Below are 14748 nucleotides of genomic sequence, written 5' to 3'. Positions count from 1 at the left end.
CCCAAGGGGGATTACAGTGTGTGGCTGCTTGTCTTTATATGGAGTGTAAAACCCACTGTTCCTCTCTGCCAGGGTGAACATCACCATCATGATCCAAATAGCTTTTTTTTCCTCTTACGTTTTATGTGTGAAAATGTCTAATACAAAATACAGACATATTTCAAATTACGCGTTGCCAATTCTCTGCGTATAAAGCAGGTTGGTTTAACCAAGTTTTTAAAAGAAGTCAATGCAGTTTAGGAATCGTACCATATATTTAAAGTTAGTCTAACTTTGACAAATGAAAGGGTAGGCCTAATTTTCTTTCAGGGGCATAAGCTGTGCTGCGCCCCCCGTACTTTACTGCTCTCTCGTGGCGCTAAGTGGCATTAAAGGTTGCCTAGGTAATTGCAGAGGTTCAAAGATGCTGGAAATAACTTTTGGTATAAAACGTAAAAAAACCCGACACTCTATGCATGTGACTGGTGAGAAACATTGAATTACAACTACAGTATGAGTGTGTTGTAACCCTGAATATGGTGAGACGTTATCATAATGATATGTTTTAGAGATAAATGAAGCACTTAAAAAAATGAGTGAAATAAAAGCTGAAATATTGATTTATTTTTGTCCCCTTATTGTCGAGGATCAAGAAAGCAAATTTTCCAATGCCCCCCCCCAAAAAAATCACATTCTTATAATACAGGGTTAGGATTAGGGGTATGTAGACCTCACAGGTTGATGTGTGTGACTTAAAGTTGTAACCTTTGCTTTCTCATGACACATAACTGTCAAATGTTGTACACACACACACACACACACACACACACAGAAGCCAACAAAAGTTTGGATTCTTGGTTTTATTGAAGCCAGGGGTCTGATAAACATTTTCCTTATCTTTGTCGGCATAATAAGCTAGAATCCGCATGGCAGCTTGAAGGCTACAGAATTTGTGTTACAGACATACAATCAAGCTTCTGAATTATCCCAGGGCACAAAAGTGCAGCCAGCCATGTGCTTACAATGTTTTGATATCCTGAATACAAAAGGACTGGAAGCAGAAGCTCATAGTCTCGTATAGATGTAGACTGTCGATAGTGGTCGAAGGCAATTCAGTTATGATGAGAAGAGGAAGTTGCTTTCCACTGAATTTGTGTACCAAAAGAAAACAAAAATCCATCTTGGGAGCAAAAAGTAATCCAAGTCCAACTTTCAAGCACAAGCAGCAAGAGAGCACTTCATTCCACTCAGCTAAATGCCAAATTTAACAAGTGTGGCCATATTGTTGACAAATTACAGTTCAAACTTCTTTTCAACATAAGTGTGATATGATGAAATCTCTGTATTCTGAAACAAAATGACAAATCATGACCAAAACGCCAAATGTGCAAACAAATGGGGGTTTATCTACAGTGAAAGCTGTACTGGCAGCGGTTATTAGAGGATTTGTATTAGTTACAATATTGCCAGCAGAAATGTGTTATTCCATAGTTAACCACAAGGGGCCCATTTAACAACCTCAGCAGCAAAATGGCATTTTCTCTGTGCATGTTAACATCTTGTTTCATTCTTAAATGAGGCAAGGCAAAAAGAAAAACATGCACTCTGCATCTGCAGCTGTAGCAACAGTGTCCAAAGAAAAGTGCTTATTCCAAAATGCGGCCGTGCTGCTCCTGGCTGTTCCGAAATTGTGCTTCATCCACGTCGGTAACGGGCCCTCGAGTGCACGTTTCCCCCCCACCAGTCACAAAAACAAAGCAAAGTAAAAACAATAAGAGCTTCATTTTGTTCAAAGTAAACCCAGAACTGCTGTGTTGAATCACTGTGACAATGCACGAAGCAGACGTTACACTGCTATTCCCTTACAGAGCGAATGTTTGAACAAAAAACCTGCTGACAATGTGTTCAAAGACCAGTTTCAACAGCCAAAACACAATTATGGTACGCCCCCCCCTTCTGTCTGCTGAAACTCGAGACACGGCTGAATAGAGAAAGACATTTCTACCATTTTACAGGGTGTTACTTAAAAAAAAAAAAGTTATAGGCCAGTCTGAGGTTTGAAATGCAAGGGCTCTATGCAAGAGTTGGACAAAAGAAAAACAAAAAAAGGCCGCTGGTTAATCTTATGGATGACTACAAATGCAGATAATATGCATCTTTGGTTCTGTTCCAATTCACTCCAGTTTTCTTTTTTTTCGGCTATTTGTAGCAAATAGCTGCTCTCCTATCACTTGCCATTCATTCTGCAAAAGTTGCTGAAATACACCATCCATTGGATTAAGTAGGGCCTGGTATAGAGATTTAAGAATGAAAATGTACATTTCATTTTGATTATGGTATCATGAAACCATAAATATTATACAGACAACTTGATATGGTACAGTATAATTTTTTTGATAAAAAAAAGCATAGAAATGACATAAGACATTTAAGCAACCCTTTAAGGACACACAAATTAATTAGGAGCTTTCCCGTGAAGGCAGGGTGCCTGCTGTGACAAACTGTTAGCTGTACATTGAAGGCAAAGGCTGTCATCTTAAATGGGCACTAAAAAGGGCCGGAAAAAAACAAAAGACCTGATCTGAAAGAAAAAAAAAAAAAAACCCCGAACCAAAACAACAACAACAGGTTTTCTACCGGGATGAGTTTCTACAGCTACTTCACGTAGAAACTGGGAATGTTTAAACTGACATGCAAAACACAGCGAGAGCAAAACATGTGAGACCAGAGGACGACAGTGGTGTCCAACACTGAATGTTAGAAAATCTCATTTTGTTCCAACCACAGCAGATAATTTTGTGTGTGTGCCTGTGTGCTTTGGCTGCAAATGAGTGGTTTCAACCACAGTAAGTCTGGGGGACCCGAAGGTTCCATCGTGTGGTTCCTTCTCAGTATCGGCAGCCTTTACAGTTTTTAAGAAGGCATTCAATCTATAAACATTATAAACTAGGCCACAGAAATCGTATTTCTGAAGAATAGAAGAGACCACAGGCTTGTTGTACATTTAAAAAAAAAAGTAAAACGAAATAAATTATTTGGATGACGAGAAATGGACAAAAACCTTTGAACCGATGGTGCTACAAGTGCGTTTCCTCCTGCGCAGACAAGCACCTCTACTATGACACAAACAGCTAACTGTGCGAGGCACTTAGGAGTTATAGTAGGAAAGATGCTGCCCCATCCCCTCCCCCAAATATACACACCTGTAGCAAAAGAAGCAATTCTGCTGCGACCTCTAACTTCTTGTCAAATCCCAACCATTTTATTCAAAGAAGCTATCTTAAGAATTTGGACAGAAAAGCGCTTTATACAAAATCAAGTTAACCTGAATAATTTTTTTTTTGTATTCATATTTACAGAATCCTTCGAGATGACTAGGGCGAATGATATGCTATCCGCTAACTGAACATGTCATATTAGTGTCATGGTGTCAGTGGCATTTTTACATGTTACGATGAGCCTTTTCTTTAAACCGATAAATGGTGCACAACATGAAATAAAAAGGAGGTGGTTTGTATAAATACATCAGTATCATATCCAACATTTTTTTGTACATATTACATATGCTTGCAAGTATTTGAATTTGTTAATGAATATATTTAAATACTTTTCCAAATGCAACCAAATTCCTTCAGTATGACAAGCGAAACCAGAGGAACCAGTATATTGCCACTCTTAAACCTATGAGTAGAGTGTATGAGCCCAGAATCTGGGGGGCCTTCAGCCCAGCAGGTCAGGCTGACTGCCAGGGAGTGTGCACACATTTCCCTAAACTGACATCCCCTTACAAAATAACATTTACAGTGGAAGAGAGGACAGAAAAAGCCAAGCCTTCAGCACTTATTTCATTAACACCTCCATTTATGTTCTCTTTCTCTTCCCATCTCCACTCCCTCTCCAACCTTCTCATAACCTTTGAATCTCATTCAGTGAAACCACTGTGTGTGCTGACTGATACAGGCGTTAGGAATTTGGTCAATTTTTTTTGTTTTGTTTTTTTTATGCTCACATGTACATATATTTTTCCAGAGTATTAAGTGGACGATGCAGCTGTTTTTGTTGCCTTCACGCTTCGTTCTCTGTCTGCGGTGGTATGTTGTTAGCTGAAACCATGGAGTCTTGCTTGCGAGTCATCCGGTCCAACTCAGCCTGGACATCAGTCAAACCCGGCTTCTGCCCTTGGAAAAAAAGACAGGAGACAAAGCCCAAAAGTAATCTCCTGTAGCTTCTGCGCCTGCTCATAAAAAACAGCTTTCTATGGCAAGCAGATGGATGGATGGATGGGGTTTGAATGGTGATGCGTTCCCATGCTGGAGGTTGGTGGCTTGCTGCCACAGTTAACACGCACACATGCAAAACTAATCATCAGACAAAAGGAACATGCATTATCCTGTTGCAGAGACGTTAACACTGCTCAGTGCTGGAACAAAGAGTGCATGTTAGTGTTCTCAGGCAGAGATGAGTTATGCAATCATTTCTCTCATGTTTCACTGGGTACAATCAAGCTATGGCACAGCCAATATTTGACTTTGTTACATTTAATATAACAAAGAAAAAAATGTTACTTAAGTAAAAAAAGATTAATTAATTGAGCTCAAAAGCGGCGGGACAAGGTATGTTGTGAGTGAGATGCAGCTATGATGGGTGGGATGATAAATACAGGCCTGCCACAAGTTTCCTCAGCTGTCAGAAGTTCAGTCAAAGAAGACAACTTTTTTCTCCTGCTTTAACCTTCTCACTCAGGCTGTAGAGATAAAACTCCAGACAGCAAAATGGTCCACAGCTTATCTAACAAGTGTTTATAATTTAGAGTGCACGCACTCTGTAATACACAGCATCCTATAATCCTTACTGCTTTGGTAAGAGATCAACTGCTAACCCATGAAAGAGAAGGGGTTAAATAATCGGCAACTTCTGTTTTTCACTGAGATCAGAGGTGAAAGCACTGGAATTAGAGGTTGTACCTGTTTTCTTGGCAGAGCCTTGCACTCCAGCTCCCACTGCTCCAGCTCCTGGGCTCCCAGGGGATCCAGTCTTTTTACTCAACAGACTGTTGAAGAAGTTAGCCAGCACTCCCTCATTGGCTGCTCCCGCTGTAGGAGAAATGAGAGAGGGGGGTGTAAGGGAACTTGTTTATAAATACGTTTCTATGAATTCCTATAAATTATTTGCATTAATACACATATAATCCACTTTGTTTTTTTCCCCCCAAAATAAGTCTTTCTTGTGTAATTGAAGACAAAAGCTCCTCACTGCCCACCACTGAGTGGTGTTTGGCACCAATGTGGGAACTATTTATCTTTCTTTTCTTTTTAAACAAAATATTCTACAATATTTTATTTTGAAAGACTTATGTTTCTATAAACCATGAAAAAAAACTATTAAATGTAGTTAATAGACTGATATTAAAAAATTAGAATACACTAAACCCTTACTGTATATATAATAATGGCAAATTTGTGACCTGCACAGTTTCACCATTATGTGAATTCTTGTAGTGTTACCTCTAGAGGGCAGTACTTCACAACTTGTTCAGTGTTCAAATAATATGGATGACAAAAGAGAATCTTGAATACCCTCTCTATCTCAAACGTGAGTCCATGTAACAAAACATCAGAAATTAGGGTGTACTGGAGTGTAAAGTGTGATTCTCATTTATTGACATTTGAAATTGTATTCCTTTCAAACGTACGTTTCATGTTAGGGTCAGGCTTCTTGACAGAGGCCATTGGTGAGCCACTGGTTACGGCTGTCGGAACGGCACGGCCTCCAGGCCGGGGAGACCCTGAGCCTGTCCGTCCTGGAGACTCCTAAAACACAGGAACCAGAATAAGAGTGTGGCCACCAACAAAAGAAGCTCACGTTTCTCTATCCAGAGAAAAAAAATACAAATTAAATTTCACATTTGAGGAACCTTAAGACACTTACTGTTGCTCCTCTTGTTGGTGTGGCTGGCTGCTTTGCTAATAAAGACTAAAAACGAAAAGAAGAAGAAAAGCTTGAGTTAGATGCAGTTACTGTTATATTACTAGTATAACAACAGGTTTCCCCCATCCTTTATTTTCAGGTAACATATTTCATTAACTTCTTTCATTCTGAATATATCAAAGAAAAATGTATGCAAGAAAACTGTGACAGATAAATAAATAAATAAAGGGGGCATTTAGTGCAGTAGAAGGAACTTAAAGCACTGGGCAATACTAACCTGCAACTTCAGTTAAGTTTTTTTTAAATTGTCTTCCTGGTTTATTTTTTCACAAAATAGGAAGTGAGGGTAATGTTTTGTGTCATGTGAAAGTTTCAGATCAGCACGGCTGCAGTATAAAACACTGTTTAACAGTGAAAGCAGCAGATCACCACAAATATGTTAGAAAGGACTGATCCTTTTTTACCAGTGAAAGATATTTGACCTGATTTTGAGATCCTGCTTAGATCAAAATCAGAAACTAAAAATCAACAAACAAATGCATATCAAGCTCACTGGCTGGACAGAAATCATGAAAAATGGGGAGGAGGCCACATCTACCTGCTGCTTCATCAGGAAAACCTGCTCATCCTCAGCATTTATCTCTTTGTCATGAACCAGCTATTAAAAAGAGCAAAGGAAACAAGAATGCCATTAAAAAGGAGAAGAACAGAGGACTTCAGTGGCAAAAAGCTCTGGAATACTTCTGCATTTTTGTAACTTTTACGTTTGGTTAATATTTGCATTTTCATACCTTCCGTACTGGAGGCTTTGTGATAAAATCTTCAAATGGATCTTCGGGTCTGACTGTTGTGAAGTTTTCGTGCAAAATACCGATTTTCTTCTCGTTATCCCAACCGGATGGACTAAAAGAGAAGAAAAAGACTTTTAAATTGTTGTTCGAAAAGATCTGAAGACAGATGCCAGCGCAAACTGTTTGCCAACAATATGACAAACAGGTTTTAATATTTGGGACAAGGTTGACTAGTTTTACTTACATGAACACTGCATCCTTCTCCACCACTAAGGCAGGTGTGACGAACTGAAAGTCATACAGTTTATGTACTATATATTTGTAAAGCAGATCCAGGTTCTTCTCCTCTTTGACTGAGGTATAGATCAGGCCTGCTCCATCTGTTCAGTTAAGTTAAGGCAGCAGTTGTTGGGGTAGTGTCATATATGGTAAATTGATATTTAGCCACATGCAGAAATTCAAGGTATGGCAGAGCTCAAGAGTAAAAAAAATAAATTAAATTAAATTTAAAAAAGACGTGCATTAAAAATAAGGATACAGTGTAAGCAAAATCGCCTGATGTGGGACTGGATGAAGTCGAAGTGCTCGTCTCTGTAGTCATGCTCCTTCTCTAGTACGCTGACTGCATCACACTTAAGAATTGAAGCAAAAATTATTAATATAGTTAAAGAAATAAAAGATTTTAGTGGCAGACAATTAAAAATAAATAAATAAATAACACACTGGTTTTTAAAGTTAGTCAACCATTTGGCCAGCCGTCTAATCTGCGACAACAGATATCTGAGGGACAGATAACTGAGCAGAGTGGTACACTCCTGTGAACGTAGGCGAAAACTTGCCTCTGGGAGGCAATGGGCAGAGACTGTTATATGTACTTCTTGCTTCATAACCTTTTCTCTGAGAGTTGGAGATGTTGTGGGTTGGAGAAGCAAAGACATTTTGAATCTTTTGAAATATCTTTGAGATATCGAGCAGCCATTTTATCCAGGTTTAGTAGTTTTTCCTCTGACAAGAGCTATTCAGAGGCCACAATGATTAAAAAAAAAAATTACTTAATATAAAAAAAAGGCACATTTGCCATGTTCCAGCCACAGCTAGCATGTGAAGCTCTGCTGATGGCTACCTTGTGCTTTTCAGCACCCATCTTTGCCTAGAGGATTAACAGGGAAGTATAATGGTAACTTTTTATTAGTAAATACTGCCTCACAAAGCACAGCATTAAAGTAAGAACACAGATAAATGCATCAGTGGGGATAGTCTCCACATATTAAGCCAAATATGCTCACTGGTGTGGGAATTCAAGAACCCATCACATAGAACAGCGGGAAGAACAGATATCAGGGTGTTAAAGAAGGTTTCCTTTGCCTGTTTATGGCAGATGACTCAGTCCTAAATAGAAGGAGCTATTGATCTCCTGGCTGTGATACAAAAAGCCAGTTTAGAAAATCTATAGATCACAAACACAGGCATTATCTAGAGATTGTCCAAAATAGCTTAACCTAAAACAGGTATCCTTAGACTTTTCTGAGGACACAGTTAAATTATGAGCATGTTAAGAAGCTCCTGAATGAAATGGATCCATGCCCTCAACAGAAATCAAAGCCTTGCTGGGGGAAATAGATGGTACGGTAAGTTTAACTCCCAAAACTGAAACTGTAGAGGCACAGACACGCATACAAATAACAGGTAGCTTTTTAGATGACCAACAGCTGTTCCTTCTTGTGTAGTAAAAGAAACAACAATGTTATAAAACATAACCAAGATTAATTATCATTAAGATTCCAAGTTTTGGCTCATCTCAGAAACAAGTACCTCTAAAAAGCTTTTTATAGCAACATTTGTAAACAGCTTCAAATGTGACATTCTGGTAGGTTTAAGAGGTTTTTACCTTTGTGCAAACTATTAGCACTGGAATGCCCAGGTTGTGCGTGAGTGTGTTTTCCCCTAGTGGTAACACAACGTCCTCCTCCTCTCCTGCTGTTGGGGCTCGTCTCTGTGGGGAGGATGGGGTGGCATCCTCTGGTTCTGTGTACTCTTGGAAGGCTTTTATCACTAGAAGACAAATAAAAAGAAAAAAAAAAAAAAAAAAGAGTAAAATGAGTATTAGTGAAACCAAAGCTCCAGATCTATAGAAAGAAAGAAAATGAGTTCAGTATTCAGTGTCTCAATCTACTGTTTTCTTCTTTCCTTTTCCCTCTCCTCACCTGGCATCTAGCACTTCAGCACTGACAAAAAAAGCCCTAAAATATAAACAACACTACGGTGACAAATGTGCTCTGACCTCAGGGACTCTGTAGCACTGACAGTATTTTATAGGTGCACATTATCTTTGCTTGGAACTTTGGAAAGAGCAATGAGCCACTTGCAGCTTCTTCAGCACTATAAACTTTGTTTTATAGCACAGTTTTAATTGTTGTGCAAGGCCTCAAACTGTGTTCCTCAGATTAGATCATAGGGTCAACACAAATAAAGCTTCTTAGTGGTATATCAGGATAAGACTATGTCTGCCTAGTGACAGTCTAAATTTAAATGTTCACACAAGAAGTCACTGCCGTGTATACATTGTGTAGCATCACAGAAAGAAAATTGCAATGTTACATTTCCAGTTAAATAACATGCCTTGTTCAAAGACAGAAAAAGACATCCTTTATTTTCCTGTTGTGCTGACCCCAGCTGTCCAGACATTTACAAAGCTGCAGTGTGAAGGGTGGTGGGGGGTTTACGCAGGAAGCCATGGCCTATTTCCTCAAAAGCTAAAGCCAGATTGACTTGGTGTTTAGTCAAGCACTTTACTTTCAGGCAAAGAATTTTATACAGGGGATGAGAACTGGTCTGAAAAGCTACAAGAACCCTTCTTAAGATGCACAACTGCACAAATCCAGCGCGTATGCACAAAAAGTTCATAGACTAAATGGGACTACCAAAGGATCCAAAAATAACAAAAATGTAGTAAATTTATTGAAAAAGACCTGATCACACACTGGTCAAAGCAATGATGAATGCTGTTCACATTATGCTTGACCTATACTAGAAGACTTTGAAAAGATAGATTCAAGCCCCAAACCCCTAATGCTTTCATATATAAAGACAATGTTTTTTAAGTCTTAGTTTTAAAGGCATAGATAAGATAAGAAAAGACAGCAATACTAAACATTTTGATTTTATCAGAACACAGGAAGGACAAATAAAGACTGACTTAAGGCAGCTTGAAGTTTTATGACAACCATGCATGCAACACCCGAGATAATGTGAGCCGCATCTCAACTTTCCTTTGTTTGCAACACTAAAAAAAAAAAAAAACGTAAAAGTTATTTGGTAAAACTTAAGGCTGAGAATATTCTAAGTAAATGGAAAGAAAAAATATGTATTACTTTGGGCAGCATGTACATAAACATGAAATTTAGCAGTGATTTCAAAACAGCAACATTTGATGCTGAAAGGAGAGATGATTGGTGGACTGTCACTTTAAAATAAAAACATTAAAGAGACAGACTTTGCCCCACTAAGGCCTACTTATCTGTTCTACAAACAAGGGTGAGGTCAAAATGCGTTAGCGGTCTTCATTAAGGACTTTTCAAATACTTTAAAATGTACTACATTTTAAGCACTGCAAAAGCATCAGTCAGTATATATTCTTTCTAAATTCAAAGGTATACACTTGACGTAAGAGAAAGCTCAACTTCGGCTTTAAATAAAGGAGTCTTATGGCCAGCCTAATTTCATCTAATAACATTTGGTCTTGGATGCTATTGTTAAGTCAAACTAGAGCTCTACAATGCTCTTCAACTGTTTATTAGCTACAAAACCTGCCTCAAACATAATTACTGCAACTGCAGCTAAACAAGCCTATTACTAACAGCAGTCATGGACGCAAATAGTTTTCCATTCAACAAGTGGTAGAGAAGCAGTAGGTTTATCCTGTTATTTGGTTTGAGATGATTCCAGCAGCCAGCCTACTTTATTTACAGCAGAACAGAGCACGAGTCAGAACGTCCAGCCCACTGAATTTTGAGTTACGTCCCTTCCTGTCCGTGACGCTGCTGTAAGAGGGGAGGAAACCATGATGCAAGATGACTGCAAGAATCCCTGGACAAAAGCCACTCACACACTTCCAGTCTGTCGGTCTGACTCTCACTCAAACACTCATGGTCACACGTTCAAAATCTGACTAGTCCTCACCAGTCTGCTATTTACATTATCGTTTACATGCCAGAAGATCCTTTATTTCGATGAGAGGCCTTGGCTAAACTGGACAGAGATCATCAAAATAAAATGTTAAGAGAAGTCTGACAAAAAGAAGTCAGTCACCCAAAACGGACCAAATAGTAAACACAACACCACCACCATCAAAAACAGTAGTCACAAAACAGCAATCCACACAGGGTATAAGGTCTAAATTCCAGGTAGGAAAGCTTTCTGCTACATTATATCAGTCAATTGTAATTTTGTTCCAATACTACTACTCAAAGCGAAAGCAAACTTAACATGTGGGCTAACTGAAAGTCATTAAACCAATTATTACTGGGCAAAATGGCAGAAAGCAATTTAGTGCGCTTTAGTCATCAGTTATTGAGCAGCTTCTCTTTTCTTTTTCACACGTTTTTCTGCAGACAAGGCTACTTGTATTGGCATGTTACACAGTGAGAATCTCTCTGAACCTGTGCTGTCAAACTCATCTGGCATATAACCAGTTTTACTTCTCTGTCCAATCTCTTTTGGCACTTTTAAGAGCAAAAGCAGCAGGCAAAGTTTGGGAGCTGACAAGAACATTGGGTAAACCCTGGAGGCTGAAATAAACTTATCTGAATACCAACAATCTTTGCAAATACAAAAGAAGCGTTCATAAGCAGGAGATGACCAGTTCTAAAATTAACAAGAGAACAACATCTGAGTGCATCACAGTCATTGATCTGCAGAACTTGCCTCCAGCAAGAACACACAGCTGAGGATCATGGGCCTCTCTGATGATGACCTAGAATCCACCTCAGCAAAGTGTAATAACATACAGTGCTTGCCTTCAATGCTACCAATAAGCAAGGAGTCCAGCAGTTATTATGTAACACTCCCATTGCATCCACCATGGCATGCTTTAGGCACATTTGTTTTTTTCCTTTACGTTTTCGCCTTAAAGAGTCAGTTCAAGTCAGATTTTTGCATTTTGATATATGAAGGAAAATGACCACATTATAAAAAAATCGCCATTTCCATACGTGGATCTGCTTCAACAAAACAAAGATCTATTTGGAGGTATGCTAGTTATTGATATTTTAACAATCCGAATGTGTCTTTTGAAATGATCAACCATGACCGATGCCAGCTACTTGACCAAAATGTACACATTTGTAACGCTGAGGTTTCAGGGGATGTTAGTTTTTCACTCTATAAGCTACATTGTGCATGAATGCAGGTATGAATGTAAAGCTAGATCAAGCACATATGTGTATGTGTGTGTGTGTGTGTGTGTGTGGGGGGGGGGTTCTAAATGCAAGCCTTGCATTTTTTTTATTGGTGTATATATAACTTACTCTTCTGCTCCATTTCTCTCATGTTCTCAGGAGGAATCTTGAGCTTGTCCACATGGTCGCGCAGGACACTGGCCCACTTCTGCAGCGACTCCATAATGGTCCAAGGTCGTGACATATCCACAACAAATATAGCTAGACAGTCAGGTAGCGACTGAGCAGTAACAGCAAACTTAAGAAGGCCTTTGTGGTATAGGTCCCCATCCAGGATCCACACATTACAGCGTGTAAGGTCTGCAAGAAGAAATTAAAATGCTAGTTAAACACAAGCACTGATAATAATCAGTTTTAAAGTGGAACTATTTTTTAAAGGTTCCTGCACATTAATGACAAAGACCATATTCAAGGTTCATCAGTGAATCTCACCATCCCTGTCCTCATCGTGGACACTTAAGTACAGATACTCAAGTCCCCTCCCCTTCTTGTTGTGCTCAGCTCCTTGAAGTTTGGCCATGAGTGTCGTCTTTCCTGAACCATCCTCACCTGCAAAATATTTTATTCATGATACAGATAAATAGATTATATTAATGTAATTTTTAAACAACAAATTATAAGACATAAAAAAATGCACTAATACATTTCCCTTCCTTTCAAGAAGGATATCTAGACTTTCCACAGGCTACACTCTCTCACACAAACCTGCCTGATGAGAAGCAGCATTTCTCACATTTTCAGAGGGCCTGTTTGAATAAATGTGACCCCACCCAAGAAAAATACCCTATATTCTTCTGTTTATTATGTCTGTCTTTAGTTCAAACCTCAGCCCGGGGTGGAGGTTAAGCAGCTCAAAGTGCAATTCAGAAACGTGCAATCATTAGATTTTGCAGCTGCTTTGCCCTTTTCTCACTCTCAGGGTTGACCAGCACAAATAAACTGCAGAAGCATCGATTTTCACACAAGTAACCAATACTCACCAAATATCAGGATATTTTTTCCCGATGGCAATTTTGAACTCGATCTAGTTGAAACTTCACTCAGTATTGAGGACCTACAGATAAGAAAAATACAGGTAGATTTTATTATACAAGTCACACTGACTGTGATCAGATTGACAGTAGCTCCTCATCTCAGAGCAATCAAACGTGGTGTCAAAACAGTTAACCGGTAACTAGTTGGACACACCTTAACTTCATTGATTACGATCACTTTTGACTCTTTGAGCCGGTCCAGTGATGACTCCAAGACAGCACAGAAACAGGAAATGATAATTCATTTCCATTGACCGGTACGACAGAATCAAGTAGCTCAATCCTGAATCCATGAACTTCCCGACGAGCAACTGTTATCTAAAGACGCTATCATGTTTGTGTGTGTGTGTGTTTTGCATTTCTCTTTAAGTTAACGGGTTTCTAGCGTTACTATTAGCTTACTGTATCCTGCATCAAGACGCTAACTAGTATTTAGCTCTTATCTTGACATAAACTATCAAAGCTACTAGTTATTTGAATGGCGCCCTGGAAAGCGTCTAACGTTCACTGTATTAGTAAAACTCCCCTGCTAGGTAACTACAAGGCAATGTTAGCTTAACATCAGGAGGAGCAGCAGCAAACCCGCTAGCTGACGCTAGCTGATCTGCTAACAGACTGACCGCTCAGCTTCAGTTAGTGCTAACGTTGGTGCTAGCCGGGCCGGTGTTTGATAGGGAAAAACCGGCAGTGACAAAGCAGAACCATGGCGGCTGTGCAGTTCTGAGAAGGCCCTGCGGAGGCATGAAGTCGTTAAAAGAGTAGCAGGACTTGCCAAAGATTTTGCCCTTCTTCCTCTTCGTTGTTGTTGTCTCCTGTCCCAGCTGCGCCCGGGAGCTGTTTCTCCAAAACGGGAGCCATCTTCTCTTTCTACAACCACAAAGGCAAGGCCCTGCTGCTTGGCCACCAGTAGCACCGCCTTCATCCGAGTGGCCAAGGGTGCGTTACATTCTTCGTCTGCCGCGGCCCGCCGGAACTCCGTGTTTCTCCTTTGCTATTTCACTTATTGTAATGTGCTTTTATTATTTTATTTAATATTTATTATTGATGAGGACCGCCGTTATTGAATACACTAAAACTTGTATTGATATATATGAGTGTAAAAAAGTTTGCACAGATCAGACTGTTTTTATGGCACTTACATGGGGTCAAAATATCTAGTTGTCCTTCTGGCCACGTTCCAGTAAGTGATGTAATGGCAGTTTTTTCTTTCTTTGAACAGCTGATGGAGAACATTGTTATATCGATAATTCAAACATTTTACTGGTTTCTATTATTTACACTTACTATTCGGTGTTGATTTACCTATAATTCCTCATTTTTAGCAACAAATGCATAATCAGTGTATATTTTAAAAAATATAAGTATTACTTATTTTACCGAAGTTTTAAAGTGAAAAGTGAAAATATAAGTTATACTATTTGATTGATCAGGGGTTTTATGATCATTATTATTATTATTATTATTATTATTATTATTATTATTATTATTATTGTAAATAGATTTGTGTCCAACAATAGTGGTATTTAGCAGGTCTCCAGTAGATGATGCTATTGCTCAGAA

General features: G+C 39.0%; 1 protein-coding gene across 2 annotated transcripts; it reads right to left on the bottom strand.

Annotated features, from left to right (window-relative positions):
- Positions 1-824: 824 nt before the first annotated feature.
- On the bottom strand, positions 825-14146 carry dync1li2 (dynein, cytoplasmic 1, light intermediate chain 2). 2 transcript variants are annotated; one of them, XM_019357683.2, is made up of 13 exons: positions 13961-14146; positions 13135-13208; positions 12587-12703; positions 12224-12454; positions 8587-8750; positions 7237-7330; positions 6943-7078; positions 6699-6810; positions 6506-6565; positions 5908-5952; positions 5672-5789; positions 4944-5072; positions 825-4152 (listed from the first exon to the last, which is right to left on the bottom strand). In XM_019357683.2, exons 1-13 carry the CDS (start codon positions 14044-14046, stop codon positions 4136-4138), a joined length of 1383 nt encoding a protein of 460 aa, XP_019213228.1. In that variant the 5' UTR covers positions 14047-14146; the 3' UTR covers positions 825-4135. The 2 variants fall into 2 exon arrangements, with proteins under 2 accessions (XP_019213228.1, XP_003445753.1); XM_003445705.5 differs by having other exon boundaries at positions 825-4157; positions 13961-14046.
- Between the last annotated feature and the right edge of the window lie 602 nt (positions 14147-14748).

This window comes from Oreochromis niloticus, linkage group LG1 (genome assembly GCF_001858045.2).
Source record: "Oreochromis niloticus isolate F11D_XX linkage group LG1, O_niloticus_UMD_NMBU, whole genome shotgun sequence".
In the NCBI taxonomy this organism is placed as follows: Eukaryota; Metazoa; Chordata; class Actinopteri; order Cichliformes; family Cichlidae; genus Oreochromis; species Oreochromis niloticus.
The sequence above is the reverse complement of the archived record's forward strand: the minus strand, read 5'-3'. Positions and strand labels throughout refer to the sequence as shown.

Coding starts and splice junctions, on each gene's coding strand:
- dync1li2 (XM_003445705.5), bottom strand. CDS start 14,046: ATGGCTCCCGTTTTGGAGAAACAGCTCCCGGGCGCAGCTGGGACAGGA. Junction 5,790..5,907: donor CACCAACAAGAGGAGCAACA/GTAAGTGTCTTA, acceptor CCTGTGTTTTAG/GAGTCTCCAGGACGGACAGG. Junction 4,158..4,943: donor AGGCTCTGCCAAGAAAACAG/GTACAACCTCTA, acceptor TTTTTTTCCAAG/GGCAGAAGCCGGGTTTGACT.